The sequence below is a fragment of the Aaosphaeria arxii genome, assembly GCF_010015735.1.
Source record: "Aaosphaeria arxii CBS 175.79 unplaced genomic scaffold BU24scaffold_16, whole genome shotgun sequence".
Taxonomy (NCBI): Eukaryota; Fungi; Ascomycota; class Dothideomycetes; order Pleosporales; genus Aaosphaeria; species Aaosphaeria arxii.
The window spans coordinates 19,791-33,611 of NW_022983489.1; the positions used below are offsets into that span (position 1 = coordinate 19,791).

General features: G+C 45.4%; 7 protein-coding genes across 7 annotated transcripts; 5 read left to right on the forward strand and 2 right to left on the reverse strand.

Moving 5' to 3' along the window:
- Positions 1-1,246: 1,246 nt before the first annotated feature.
- BU24DRAFT_359452 (kinase-like protein) lies at positions 1,247-1,666 on the reverse strand (the record flags this gene model as incomplete). The annotated part of the gene is made up of 1 exon (XM_033524040.1): positions 1,247-1,666. A coding segment is annotated over one exon (420 nt), but the record flags the coding sequence as incomplete, so codon positions are not given.
- Positions 1,667-2,272: 606 nt separating this feature from the next.
- BU24DRAFT_359752 (amino acid transporter) lies at positions 2,273-4,125 on the reverse strand (the record flags this gene model as incomplete). The annotated part of the gene is made up of 8 exons (XM_033524060.1): positions 2,273-2,695; positions 2,746-2,871; positions 2,934-3,163; positions 3,219-3,587; positions 3,641-3,729; positions 3,783-3,921; positions 3,974-4,019; positions 4,072-4,125. 8 exons carry the CDS (start codon positions 4,123-4,125, stop codon positions 2,273-2,275), a joined length of 1,476 nt encoding a protein of 491 aa, XP_033377072.1.
- A 585-nt stretch (positions 4,126-4,710) lies between these two features.
- On the forward strand, positions 4,711-5,867 carry BU24DRAFT_415483 (uncharacterized protein; the record flags this gene model as incomplete). The annotated part of the gene is made up of 6 exons (XM_033526296.1): positions 4,711-4,723; positions 4,772-4,887; positions 4,939-5,189; positions 5,250-5,328; positions 5,378-5,452; positions 5,622-5,867. 6 exons carry the CDS (start codon positions 4,711-4,713, stop codon positions 5,865-5,867), a joined length of 780 nt encoding a protein of 259 aa, XP_033377073.1.
- Positions 5,868-7,038: 1,171 nt separating this feature from the next.
- BU24DRAFT_359683 (uncharacterized protein) lies at positions 7,039-7,780 on the forward strand (the record flags this gene model as incomplete). Its single annotated transcript, XM_033524054.1, has 2 exons — positions 7,039-7,536; positions 7,610-7,780. The coding sequence occupies 2 exons, from the start codon at positions 7,039-7,041 to the stop codon at positions 7,778-7,780; spliced, it is 669 nt and encodes a 222-aa protein (XP_033377074.1).
- Positions 7,781-9,710: 1,930 nt separating this feature from the next.
- Positions 9,711-10,403, forward strand: BU24DRAFT_359548 (uncharacterized protein; the record flags this gene model as incomplete). Its single annotated transcript, XM_033524048.1, has 3 exons — positions 9,711-9,995; positions 10,056-10,140; positions 10,192-10,403. 3 exons carry the CDS (start codon positions 9,711-9,713, stop codon positions 10,401-10,403), a joined length of 582 nt encoding a protein of 193 aa, XP_033377075.1.
- Positions 10,404-10,948: 545 nt separating this feature from the next.
- On the forward strand, positions 10,949-11,729 carry BU24DRAFT_415486 (uncharacterized protein; the record flags this gene model as incomplete). Its single annotated transcript, XM_033526297.1, has 3 exons — positions 10,949-11,109; positions 11,160-11,413; positions 11,470-11,729. The coding sequence occupies 3 exons, from the start codon at positions 10,949-10,951 to the stop codon at positions 11,727-11,729; spliced, it is 675 nt and encodes a 224-aa protein (XP_033377076.1).
- Positions 11,730-12,118: 389 nt separating this feature from the next.
- BU24DRAFT_359789 (S-adenosyl-L-methionine-dependent methyltransferase) lies at positions 12,119-13,652 on the forward strand (the record flags this gene model as incomplete). Its single annotated transcript, XM_033524066.1, has 5 exons — positions 12,119-12,373; positions 12,425-12,703; positions 12,767-12,817; positions 12,892-13,415; positions 13,472-13,652. Coding segments are annotated over 5 exons (1,290 nt in total), but the record flags the coding sequence as incomplete, so codon positions are not given.
- Between the last annotated feature and the right edge of the window lie 169 nt (positions 13,653-13,821).

The window sequence follows — 13,821 nt, forward strand, 5'->3', positions numbered from 1 at the left end:
TAGTATTGCTTTCATGTTTGTATAGGTCTAAGCACTATTCGATAATGTGTTGCGACAAGGAACAAGCATGTAGGAAGAATGTGAGCATTTGCTGGGACTCTTAAATAATGCAAATCGAGTCCAACAACTCTTCATTGTGACATTACCCTACTGCAATACCTTCGCGAGATGCATGCGAATCAGTGAAACTGACAAGAATACGGTGCATCATAATTAACCAAAAGAAATCGGCAGTTCTGTTCGGGACTCAGCAGCAAGTGGTAAGTAATAGGACGGTGCAGTGATAAGGTTAGATGGCTTGCAGAGGCACGGAGAAGGATCAAGAAAGAAGATGCATGCGCGTTGAAACCCTTTAAACTTTGCAGGGGATAATAGCGCTAGGCTGACCTGGATGGGGATATCTACACCTTAAACTGCACAGTTGCATATGTAACTCACTCACAATAAAACCAATTAGAAACAGTAATAGAAGCAAATATGTTGTCGTACTTATCCTTCTTCTATTTCATGTGCACATTGAGTTTGAACATTGGAGTAAGTAGAAATGTTACTTTGAATCTCACCTTGCTGTAGGGCTGTCTAAACGAGGTGTGGTTGGTTACCCAAATCGAGGCAGCCACAGCGGCAAGTCGGACCTCTCAAGTATACAGCTTTGTCGAGGATTGGAATCCATGTCTTGCTCATGCAGACCTTCCAAACCTTGTATACCCTGCCAGGTGTTGCGTGCTGCGGGGTTGAGTACAAGCAACGCAAATACGTCCATGCACCAAGCAGATCCTGCATACACGTCTGTTTCAAGAGATGATGCTCAGAAATTCTGCATGCACGTCTGTTTCAAGAGGTAATTCTCAGAGATTCCACATGCACGCCCGTTTCAAGGGATAATGCTCGGGTAGTCGCAAATTTGTCGAGTCATTCAGACAAAGTCAATCTCTGCTAGATTTCACTGATTGATACAGCCACAAAATTAAGCCTGAAGACTGTCACGGACGCGACATTAAGATCTGTGAATTATGGTTTTGCAAGTGGGTGAAAGACGATTTGGAGAGGCCCGGGCCGCTCCTCCTCCTGGCGTACACCAACAGCGACGAGACGAGTTCATTCGGGTCGTTCGAGACCTCGTTCTTATGCGTCGCCGCGTCCGGCCACTCGTGCTTCATCGCCAGTGCCTTCTTGTAGATCACCCCATTGCTCAACGAGTGAAAACTCTTCCTACTGCAAACGCGCATACGATGGTTCGTATCGACTACAGACCCGGCTTGTCGTTGTATCCTTGCTTGTCGAGAATATCCAGTGAAAGATAGTTGGACATGCCGCACGTGGACGTCTTTCTGATCCTAACATCCTTCGCCGACACGAGCACAGCTGCCAGTCCAAAACTCACCGTCTTGACGCTCATTCCTCGGTGAAAAAGAATGTTCCCCGTCTTGAGGTCGCAGTGCACGATGTTGGGGTGGTGCAAGTACTTAGCCGCGCTGCACAGCTGGAAAAAGAACCTGCGGATCTCGGGCATCGTGCAGGACTTGCGAGATTTGAGAGAGTCGACGAGTGAGCCATTGTGAAATTGTTCCTGAGCGATACAAGTGTTGTCCTCAAACGAGACGGCGCGGTGAAAGGTAACAATGTTCGGATGGTGCAGATTCGAGTGTAAGTGGAGCGTGGATGCACACTATGTACACGAACATACCATGTTAGCATTTCCGTCCTCGAAATGGACTAAGACTCCCCAAGGGCTTCTATGAAAATGGGCCGTCTTATTAATCTTTCTGTATTATGCGCTTGTCATTTTGGTTGTGCACCATGTTGGGAGCGATGATCTTGCCCATCGACTTGCAGCGTGGTGCAGCGTGGTGCAGCGCGGCGCTTTAGCAGATGCTGAAGTCGCTGTTGCCCAGCTTGCGGCCGGGTGAGGTATTGATACTGGCCCTGGGGCTTCTTTGACCCAGCGACGGCGGTTTGTCCAGTAGCACCGACATGCTTTCTGTAGTGAAATTTTCTCGTGTGTAGAAAGGGATGCGTGTCCGCGGCGGTAGGTGTGGTTCCAATGTTTGGGTAGATGCGTGGTGCTGGGCAGTAGTCCATTTAGAGGCATCAAACCTTTATGCGCACCGTCCCGGTATACATAGATTTAAACCCGGTAAGATAACATGGATTCTTTTCGTAATGTAATTTAGAAGATAATTGTATATAAATTTAATCATTCTTGTAGGTTCTTCTTTAATAAAAAACCACTCTTGAGTTTAATACTAGATAGCACCACGACCTACTATACTCAGATCTCTACCTTCGGGCCCTTGTAAGTCTTTCTTGCTCTCAATCCCCACCAAGCTATTGCAATAAATAATACTCCGAAATATACAGCCAAGGACCAATTGAACGTGCTTGCAGATAGATTTGCTACTGGTGGCCAGAATGAAAAGAACCAGCCGATGAAGCTATATATCATCGCAAAAATAGTTATTGGGACTCCAAGCCTCCCCATGCAGAATGGACCCCATGCCATATCTACAGAGGCAGTTGTCAAGCGGCGGTAAAGCATGACGCCTCCAGCAACCATGAAAGCAGAGTAAAATCCGGCAACGGTTAGGCCAGTGAGAGCGTTGAAAGTGACTACAGATCCTAAATTAACAAGAGCAAGACTGAGTGAGATAAAGGCAGTAATGCTGATGGCAAAGATCGGAAGAGATGTATGGTGCTCGACTTGAATCACGCATTAGTACAGAATTGTGCAGCAAAATGGGAGACACGAACTCTGGATATGTAGGTCGACAATGGGACCCCATCCTCGCGAGCAAATGCCCAAAGCATACGGGAAGCGGTTCCGAGTAACCCAATAGAACCGCAGATACCCATAGTCAGGATAATGCAAGTCTATTAATATATGACAGAGCATTAGACAAAATACGCACGAGATATTCATCGGGAATACTAACCAAAAGTGAAGCACCAGTGACTGATTTCGTAACGGAAGCGAACATAGAGACAAATGCGACACCCCCAGGTACATCCATAATGTCTTCAACGCTGCCCATACAGAAGAATACGACAAACAAAGCTGCCCATCCTATTGCTCCGTTGATAAGCACTGTTATGATCAACGCTTGGGGGATGACGACAGCAGCGTTCTCGATTTCTTCGGCCATGTGTGTTGCTCCATCCACACCTAACAACGTTAGCAAGTATGGGACGGGGGTCTTTGTTCAACTGATTGGACCTACCATTGAACATGTACATGATAGTAACGGATCCGACTAAAGCAGATTGAATATTTGTAAGGCCTCCCAAGTTCATGAAGTTGTCAAATACCAACGTCGGCGAGGATTTCGGTGCTAAGTACATCAATACGATCATGATTGCGAAAAATCCCACAACGTGAACGATGAATGCAACTGCCTCAAGCCACAGAAATACTCGCCCAAGGTACGTGTTGATCAACAGGGCGAGTGCAACCACGGCGTAGAAGATTAGTATGCCATGCCAGGCTTTCGTTTCGTAATCGGGATAGTTGATCTGTACCAAGCCCAAAACGATGGTAGAGTTAATCCATGCTACAGATGCACATGCCCCTTGCCATGCTATTACAAGAACTAATCAAGAGGGTCAGTATGTTAACAAGTGGAAGTAGATGCGTAGTGTATACCCCAACCGGTCATGTATGATAAGAAGTTGGACAGGTTCTTTGGCGCAAGGATAGCGACCCAATTGTATTCACCCCCAGACAAAGGTATCCTAACACTAATGAGTACCTAGTTTGAGTCTTCGCGGGGTGAAGAAAAACTCACATTGATGCCATTTCCGCCATGACAAGAACCTGTGATAAAACACCCAAGGTAACGATAGGAAAGGCTGCAAAAGCCCCCGTTGGACCACCGTTGAGTAAGAATGACTGAACAAACACAAAAGACCCCTCCCAAGTGAGCACTATAAGACAATTGTTAGTAGTGTACGCCTTGCTGACTTTGTGCTTAATTACTCAAAGTACAACCCAACCCGAGGCAAGAGATGAGACCGAAGACACGCTATTAGCAGATGAGTAGCTGTGCTGATAATATAAGGAACATTTCACGTCACCTTTAGCTGTTGTTTTTTGCCGAAGTGTGCAAGAACTTGTTCATCACTTCTCATGATCTGGTGTTCGCCCTCGGAAGCTTGATTCTGGCTCTGGTGGTCAGGCAAAGTCTTCGTCATGTCTTGAGAACTTTGCGAGATATCGATAGACCTCATGATGATCATCAAGAAGTTTGTGCTACTTTCAGAGTGCGTGAAGAGAATGTGTAAGAGATGAAGGCTTTACTGAGTTTGGAGTGAAGGTGCCTGGATGGGAACAGTAGACAAGTCATTCAATCTGACTATAAGAACTACAAGTTGAGCGCACACGGACAAACCTCTTCAGTCGGTATACTAGTGCAGCTATTGATTACTGCAGGTGCGGGTAATACCGACGAACATGTGCATCGCCAAGAAACATCACTGCATTCATTGCTGCATTCATTGCTACTCTGCCACCGGATCTCACGTACCATGACAGGGTTCACAAGAAGGCATACCAACAGGGAGACAATAACAACACTTGGTCCTAGAATTCTCGACCTGCTCCGTGTGGCCTTCTATACATTCGTCATCCCTTGCTAGATAAAAGGCCTTTGACTTCCGATCTATTACCAACGCTTTAACAGTAACTTCCTCACACTTAAATCCATCTCATACAACATGTCATCATCAGGTAATAGTATCAATGAGGAGCACTTTGGAGCTGCTGTCGATATTACAGTATGGTTGTGCTTCACTATCACAGGTCTTGCTGTCCTTGCAAAAGTACTAGGAAGAATATGGCGGCGAGATCCGATTCCACTTGGTTCTGATGAGGTCGTGATGTCCATTGCACTTGTAAGTATTTACTCCTAACTGGAGTTGCTTTAGGCATGCTAAATCACGAAGATTGCGGCTTTTGCACAGTCGCTAGTTGTGTCGAGGCAGGTTGCAGCCGGCTTGGGAACCAACCCTAGGCAGATACCAGCGTCGCAGCAAGGATCGTATGAGAAGTTGGGGTACACGTCGCAGTTCCTATACGTGGTTACGATAGGGTCAGCGAAAGTCGCTACGTTCCTTTTCGCTGTGAAGCTCGGTGCATTGCGCCATCTACCAAAAATTACCTACGCTGGAATTTTCATCACTTCCGTGTGGTTCATGTTAGTCCTCTACCTTGCCAGTCTTTGTTAATCATTATCATTCACTGACATTGAAAATAGAACATCTGGGCTACTTGTTGCCTTCCAGTGCCAGGGCCCCTATTACTGGAAGATCTACTCTGGACGATGCATCAGTCAAGTATGATCCCAGCACGAAACAACGACGATAGAATGCTGATACTTTTCAGTCCAGATTCTGGTCCTATGTTGAGGTTTTCAATACCAGTATTGACATCAGCTTTGTCATTGTCCTGAATTTTCTTGTACGTGATATACTGGTTGCACACACAAGATATGTCTTATATGCTGTCTTTTCCCTCCGACTTTTGTAAGCTTTTCTTTCCGACTTAAGTTTACTTTTCTCATTATGCGTTTAGGACTATTCCAGCAATGATCATGCGACTTTTCTATATATATCGACACGACTTCAAGACTGCAAGCCACGAAGAAGCTCGTATTGCTATTGCTACAGCCTTAGCGATGGATGTGAGTGTTTTAGTCACATGTATACCCTTCTTGAAACCGTTTATGGAACAACTACAACCGGGTTGGTCAACAAGCGATATTCGTCGCGGGGTCGGATATGGAGCTTCTCAGGGGAAGCAAAGCAGAAGCATTGTGGTATCATTTTCTGACCGCTTTCCTATGGGCTCAGTAGTGGCATCTAGTGCCAACTGAAATATCCTTCGCAAGCAGAACAGTGTTAATTTACCTGTCTAAGTTGGCCCACTCGAATAGAGGAGGTTGTGATCACTCAACTATACCTAGAAGGAATACATGCGACGGAAAAGACATTTCGCTCATTATTGCACCCTTGATAATAACTTTAGTCTATACTCAACAATTATTATTAAATCGAAAAGATGATCGATGTAATCTAAACCCTATCGCACAATGTTACTTCCGGCGCTATGGATTCTCGTGGAAAACGAATATTAGAAGTCAATGTTAGAAGTCAACGCGCCCCTGCCCGGCCTCCATCGGACTTTGGGAAATGGTCCCTAGAACGTCATTTTCCAGCCACGCCCCGGTAGGGCGACGCAAAGCCTGAGATTGGGGAATAGTCCTTCACGGAGTCCACATTTCTGCATGGAAGACCTGGAATGTAATCTAATTTCGGGGAACTAATAAGGGTCATCACATCCTTCTAGCCAAGAAAGAAGTCATTGTTTCCTCTCGATCACTTGAAAGAGGATTTGAGAGGCCCTGTTGAATATTGGCCACACGTAAGAGCTCTGCACTATTATCGAAATGATCAACCATGTTAAGAAGTCCCTGTCCCTCACATTACTGGCCATACAGTTGTCTAACCGGCCAACGGTTGAACTACGCCGCAATCTTGCAGAGCACTCCGAACGAACCCTCAGTACTACCTGTAATTGTTCGTATTCGTTTGCCTGAATTTGCCTTGCATAGGATGTATCCGGAAGTGAATACGGCTCTCCAGAGCTTGACTCTGATTTGTTTCCTCTGACGTATCGGCATCCTTGTTAACCACGTCCGGGCCTTTGAACAGAGACACGGACTATATTGATTATGCATTGCGCCGGTCCATATCCGTGCTTTTCATATATATTAACATGCAATTGGTCAAGATATGGTGACGTATCCTGCATCGGCAAGTCCGGTCGATTTGGATGCTATCGACTATTTTGTGATTACTTGGCCCCAAATCAAAGGGTAAGAACATCAATTTCAGATATATTTGGTTGTATAGGACTCTTTTGGTCTTTCTACTTGAGTATATCTCTTCTGCGATCTTCATTACATCTAGGAATTAGTACGGACAATGTCTCTTCAGCTGTCTTTAGTTACTCAAGATGAAGACTTTTACAAATTTGCACCCCTAATGTTTGAGGCAATTCATCCTAATGGATTTGTTGACGCTTGTTGGCCCAGGAACTTGGCACCGGAAGCGCAATCGGTCCATGCTAGTGGCTTCATTGCCCACAAAGGTTTTGATCCCACTGTACAATGGGTCAAGGTCACAGATACAGGCACTGGAGACATCATCGGTGTCTCTCAGTGGCTAATCATCAAAGATGAAAAACCCCCAGAATTTGACTTTGATGGGCCGCCTGGTACATGGAAAGACGAAAAAGAAAGGTTATACGCTCAAGACATTTATCGTTCCTTCGTGCGTTATAGGCGGGATGTTCTTCGCAGCAATAACCTGCCTATCGTTGGTAAGAATAGATATATGAGTCCTTCTTTTTCAACTTCAGAAGCTGATAGATATGTCATAGTTCTTAGCATCATGACTGTGCATCCTAACCATCAATTCCGCGGCGCAGGTACTATGATGATGAAGTGGGGTAATGACGTCGCCGACGAGATCAAAGCACTGGTATGTAATCTTTGTGTAGTTGACAAAACTCGGCTTTTTCTAGCGTTAGGTAGTCAATGCTAACCCCGGAAAGTCTGTTGTAGAAGCTACTAATGCGGGTCGCTGGTTATACGAGAAAATGGGTTACGAAACTAAGCACCACTTTGCTGTCGAAGCCTCTGGAGATTCAATTACCGAGGTTGTTCAGAGGCTTTTCTTCATGGTAAGGCCCCGGGCGCTGGACCTGGATGTTGATCATGTTTGAATATTGTGGTGTAGCAGGATAGATGAGGCTATTCGGGGATCACGTGTATGGGGAAAGGCACTAGGCAGGGCATAGAGAGACCGATCAGGGTTGCCGAGAGAGATCGAGGCATCATCCACCAACCTCCCGAGGCCTATCGACAGAGTCAAATATCTACCTTTCCTACCTATTCACCGATTGCGGGTCGTGCCTGTGATGCTCCCTACCAGAGGCGTCTATGCGTGACAATATGGCATGTGATGGATTCTCGGTTTGTACGAGACTCTATAAGTCAAAGGCTGTACTTTTCATTTGAAGATGTCTAGCTACGGCTAATGACCTTGACGAGAAAACGAGACCATAAGTGTTGTGGAAGTCTAGTTTGCACAATAAATTTCAAGCTTAGATTCACCTTATGCACTTCTGCAACACGTAAACCATCAAATGTCAATTGACAAACCGTGAAGAGTATATTCCATAGTCAAACTTGTTCAATATCCAAGCAGTTGGATAACTATCTGTGCTTGGACTGTCAGGTACTATCCGCCTGCCCACCTGCCCACCAGATAACACCATATCAGAAACAATCAGCCACCGACTCAATCGCGTGAACACTCCCCTGGGGACAGTTCAATGCCTCGGCTTCGTTATTATTGTTGTTGACTTCTAGAATATATTAGCAAACTCATGTAGATAGTCAAGATGAACAGGATTACCCTCAATTGGCAACGCGACAGCAAATGTCGCAATGAGAAGGACGAAAACGCCAGTGAAGAAGCGCATGATGCTAGACAGGGCTTGGTATGGTCTTTTTGGTGTAAAGAGGTTCGACGTTTTGGATGTAGAAGGAGGGTGTAGACTTGACGTGGAGCCATATTTTATGAGTGTACCCCAGCCTCATATAGTCGGTTGTTACGGTAGTGTTTCGTATCGCATAGATAGCTATCACCGAAGGAGTATCGAAACTCCGCGGCAAACGATTGCTGGAAGCATTGCAGGGACTAAGTAAGACTCCGATGTTAATAAAAGACATGTATGAATCCTTGGAGATTGGAAATCCTTCGGGAAACAAAAGATTTAACCGCAAAGAAGACTGAGTTGGAGGAAATAGCTTCTGCATTATACTAGGGCAATAGATACACCGCTGCTGACATTGGGTTGCAAGTACCTTCGTATCTCTTGGTTTCTTTCACTAGCACCTGTGCAAACATGCGAAAAGTTCAATCACGTCTTTAAATGTGAAGGTACTCGATAGAATTCGAGCAAATAACCATTCTAAATCCATAGCGTGTGCTATGACCGATATTGATTGCAAAAGTTTTGTAGCTTTCCAAGCCTGTAGTCATTTTCTCATCTACAATGCTTCAGTGTAGGACGTTGAAGTACACGGTGCGTGATTTACAAAAAGGCAAATCGTCCTCAACATGGTCTTGGTAGTCCTTTTGCAAGGATTCGCGGGAAACAGGCTCTGTTCCTTGCCCTGATCTACGGCATGTACATATTCTCCGTCGCGATCAGGGAAATTCATGCTCTTGGCTGGGAGGTTCGGGTAGTGAATCATGTCAGGACCAATACTATTTACATTCATTACGCCTCTGGACAATCTTAGACATAAATATCACAGTCCTTTCATTCGTCTCTCTCGTCCCATAATAACGATGTCGTACAACGAAATCGAGCAAGAATGTCTGCTGGACGGAAAAAGCAGCCACGAAAGCTTGCCTCCAGCTATCCATTTCTCGAATTTATCACATTCACCTATTTTAGCCTATACACTATTGCTGTATGCAAGTATCTGCACCTTATTATTAGCATGGAGCTCTTGGAGCTTGTTCCATTCGAAAGCGATACCGTATTGTATGTCTATCACTTTAGTATCTAGATGAACATAATACTGACCTTCTAACAGCACCGGCGAATCCATTTATCTATAATGAGATACGAAATGTTCATGCCGAAATGGGTACTCTGTTTTCTCAAGAGCCATCGCCAGCTCATAACAAAGCTTGGGAAGATCTACTTGCACGTACGTACACTACAGAGACATCTACAACAAGCCACTGATCATGAAGCCATGCACCTGTGGGCTACAAGGCACGAGCTTGAAGAATCTAACGACAGCCCCGATGATCGCTTGGTTTTAGTCAAGACAGTTCCAGGCGGAGTAGGTAACGGCCGCTGGACCAGCGGGGGCTATCTTGCCACATTAGGCATCTATCATGAACTACACTGTCTTGTAAGTAGATGCTTGTCTTGTTGGACTATGACTTGCCATTGGGCTAACGGCTAGGACAAGAGACGGATTTACTGGCACTTCTACCCAGATGTTTACTTTGTGAACATGACCAGCAACGCAAAAGAGGAAGAGAGAGCACATGCAAGTAAGCAACTAGTTATGGCACCAATTGAAAGGGCTTTACTTACATTTGCAGGACACTGTATTGACACTGTTCGCCAGTCTCTGATGTGTTCTCCAAACCTTGGGCTATACTCATTCAAGTGGATGGGTGACAATGTCAAACCTGCACTAAAAACGGGTGCACGAAGAACATGTGTAAAATTGGATCCTCTTCATGAATGGGCAAACTCTAGAGCTACTGGGTGGAACCCACTGGTGTGGAAACCGAAAAATATAACCAAGTAGAATGGGTGTAGGGCTACAATCATGGGCAGCTGGCACATGTCCAGCAATGCGCGACCGCTTGCATCCTATCCATACATAGGTGACCCCGTGTACCTTATCTCAGTCTCGGAATTCTATCTTACTGCATACGTCACGCATGCACGTTCATTGTGTACTATACACATAACACAACTGATGCCAAGAGTAGTTCCCTCCATTGCAGGACTGTCGAAATACATTTCGCTGCGGATCTTTTTCCCATGAAGATCCCATTTCTGCACCTTCTTAATTAGTACTCAGACCCGATGCGCGGGATTTATATCATACAAACAGCAGACGTGAGGCACAGTATGCGGGGTTACCCGTATTAATTGTCCAGCTTACGAGATGTCTCAGTCCGGCCAGTGGTGGTTGCGCGAACAACCTGTCTTGACCGTGACGCAAATCTAGTTGAACTATTAATCCTTTAGGGATCTACATTTCCCTCATGTCTCCCTCTTCAGTTTCCCTCATTTCTCTCTCTTCAGTATAATACAATTCTACAATAATCTTCTTCTATGATAGCCATGAATTACGAGATACTACCAATTGTTAAAGGGGACTTTAAATACTTCATTCCTCCTTTGTTCAGGTCCATGGGTTTTGCCCACTTTGTTGCGACTCTATGGCCTGACAACCAAACTGACCAAGGCCAGCAACGTGCAATTGAACGATTCATGGCAGAGATGTAAGAGTCAAAGCATATGAACTGCCAAATGCCGTTAATCGCCAACATAGGGACGATCATCCCGGGATCAGGTGGATCAAAGCCGTGGATAGCACAGCCGCCGAAGCAGACGGTAGCCCCAAGATTGTGGGAATTGCACAGTGGGCTATTTTCGAGGCCGACAAAACCTACCATGAGGTCCCTCACTACGCCCCCGGTGATCTCTGGCCCAATAAACTAGAGAAGGACTATGCAATCCATCTGTGGGAAAGCTATATTCAACCGAGGCGGGCGGTACTCCGGAAAGAGAATCTTCCGGTTGTCAGTAAGCAACTCTTGTTGGCCAAGCCTTCCCACGATGATTTACCTAACGTCCCTCAGACTTGCAAATTTTGTGCGTGTGGCCTGAGTATCGGAAACATGGTGCTGGAGGCCAGCTCGTAGATTGGGGCAATAGATTAGCTGACGAAATGAATGCCCAATGCATCGTGGAGGCGTCGGGAATGGGCCAGCCACTTTACGAGAAATTCGGGTATGAAGTGAAAGAACAAGTCGGACTCAAGGATGATGCAAGATTCAATGATAGAATGTATGGTAAAATCCACATCTTTATGGCGAGACTGAGGCGAGAACCTATCTAAATATTGACTACCACTCCATCGGTTGTCGTCTGTCTCGCATATCTACGCATGGGTTGGCAGACCTTGAGAGGTGGCACAATAAAAAGCGGCACAATTATTTCGAGGCGTAGCATCTGCTGTGCCCCCGAAGACTCGATAGACATCATTGCTCCAACTTATCTTATATAGCATAAGCAGAATACTGAACATAAAGGAAGTGAAGAGGTAGGCCTTCTCTGCAAATCTTGAAACGCGATTTTACTTCTAAATTATCAATTTTTGCGTTCGATAAACTAAGTAAGACTACCAACTACACCGTGACACACGCGGGACTAAATTTACTACTCTCTTTACCATTCTCTTCGACTCATCGTTACTCTAAATTCGACCAATTTTCGGCAATCCCCTTTTTTTTGTTGCTAAATATGGCATCGCGCAATTCCTGCCCCAGGATTGTTGAGTTAGCCACTCGAATAAGTAGCTCGGTTGCTCAGTTGCACGAACATCTCTCAGCGCAGGGCGTGGTGACCCCATCCTTTGCCGAGGACAACCCAGAAAACCTCCCCGCTAATGTTGCCCATCTTCAAGATGCTATCCTAGACGCAACTGCTGAGCTACATGAACTACTTCTGGATCCCCTTGCCCTGATCTCTAAGTTTGCTGCGGTATGAATTTCTCACATCTGAGTGACAAATTTTATGAACTGATAACCCCAGATCTCGAACCTAGTCAGCATTGATGCACTCTGTCGTTATGAAATTCCAAGCATGATACCCTCGGGCAGTCAAATAACGTTTGATGAGATATCTAAAAGAACTGGCCTTGAGAAGTCGGTTGTCAGGCGCCTTCTTCGGCATGCGATGTCTATGCGTATCTTTAGCGAGCCGGAGCCTGAGGTAGTAGTACATACAAAGATATCTAAGTTTCTCATGGTCCAGCACATTAATAGCTGGGTCAAGTTTGAGAGTATGGAAACTTGGCCGGCAACTACCAGGGTAAGTTGAAGTCTACGCTACACCGACTCAAAAGAAATGTGCTGACCTGTTTCGTTGGCACAGATCGTAGATGCGATTCAAAAATGGCCAAACTCCGAAGAAATCAATGAGACTGTTAGTTTTCTTCATGGACTTCTTGCCAACGCTAGTCTGTTTGATGCAATTACAGTCCTTGCTAATCTGCACAGGGTTTCTCGCTGTCCAACAACAACAAATCGGTTCAGCAGATCGTTTCTTCAGATCCTGAGCGAGCAATGCGCTTTTTATCTGGAATGCAAACCATAAATTATGTTCCAGGTTACGCCATCGAAAACGTTTCCGAGGCCTATGATTGGAAATCCCTAGGAGATGCGTGCATCGTTCATGTTGGTGGATCTCGAGGTGAAGTCGCCATAGACCTGGCGAAAAAGTTTAAAAATATCAAGCTAGTTGTCCAAGATTCGCAAAGTATCATCCAAGGCGCAAAAGAACAGGTCCCCGAGGAATTGAAAAGTCGCATCGACTTCATGGCTCATGAAACGTTCGAAACTCAGACGCTGAAGGCACATGTCTATTTTTTCCGCATGATATTCCGCAATTTGGGTGATAAGAACGCCGTCCAAGTCCTGAAGGCACTGATCCCGGTCCTCCAACCTGGAGTACAGATACTCATCCAGGATGTATGTATGCCAGAGCCAGGAGTTCTTCCATTATGGAGAGATCGAGCTTCCAGGTAAGACATTTCATTGGGCACAAGAAGCTAAGCGCTTGCTAACGAATAATTTTCAGGTCAGTAGATCTAGCTCTAAAATGCTTCTCCAATGGTCGTGAAAGATACCTAGACGAATGGAAAGCTCTCCTCAGTTCAGCAGATGATAGATTTGCTCTTCATAGGGTATATGTGCCCAAAGAGTCCCTGTTGGGTATCTTGGAGGTTCATTGGGATGTGTCTGGTGTTGGAGAAGACTGAACGAATATCAGCTGTGAAATGAAAGATCACAGATTCTAATTGGCTCGGTAATCTCAAATTGATTCAGAACCTTGCTGATTCGATTTCCTAGTTCGGCGTGTTTCTTTTCTTGCTTAAATCATGCCTGTAGACATTCTAGTCATATGAAATGTGAGTCACCGTTTACTCG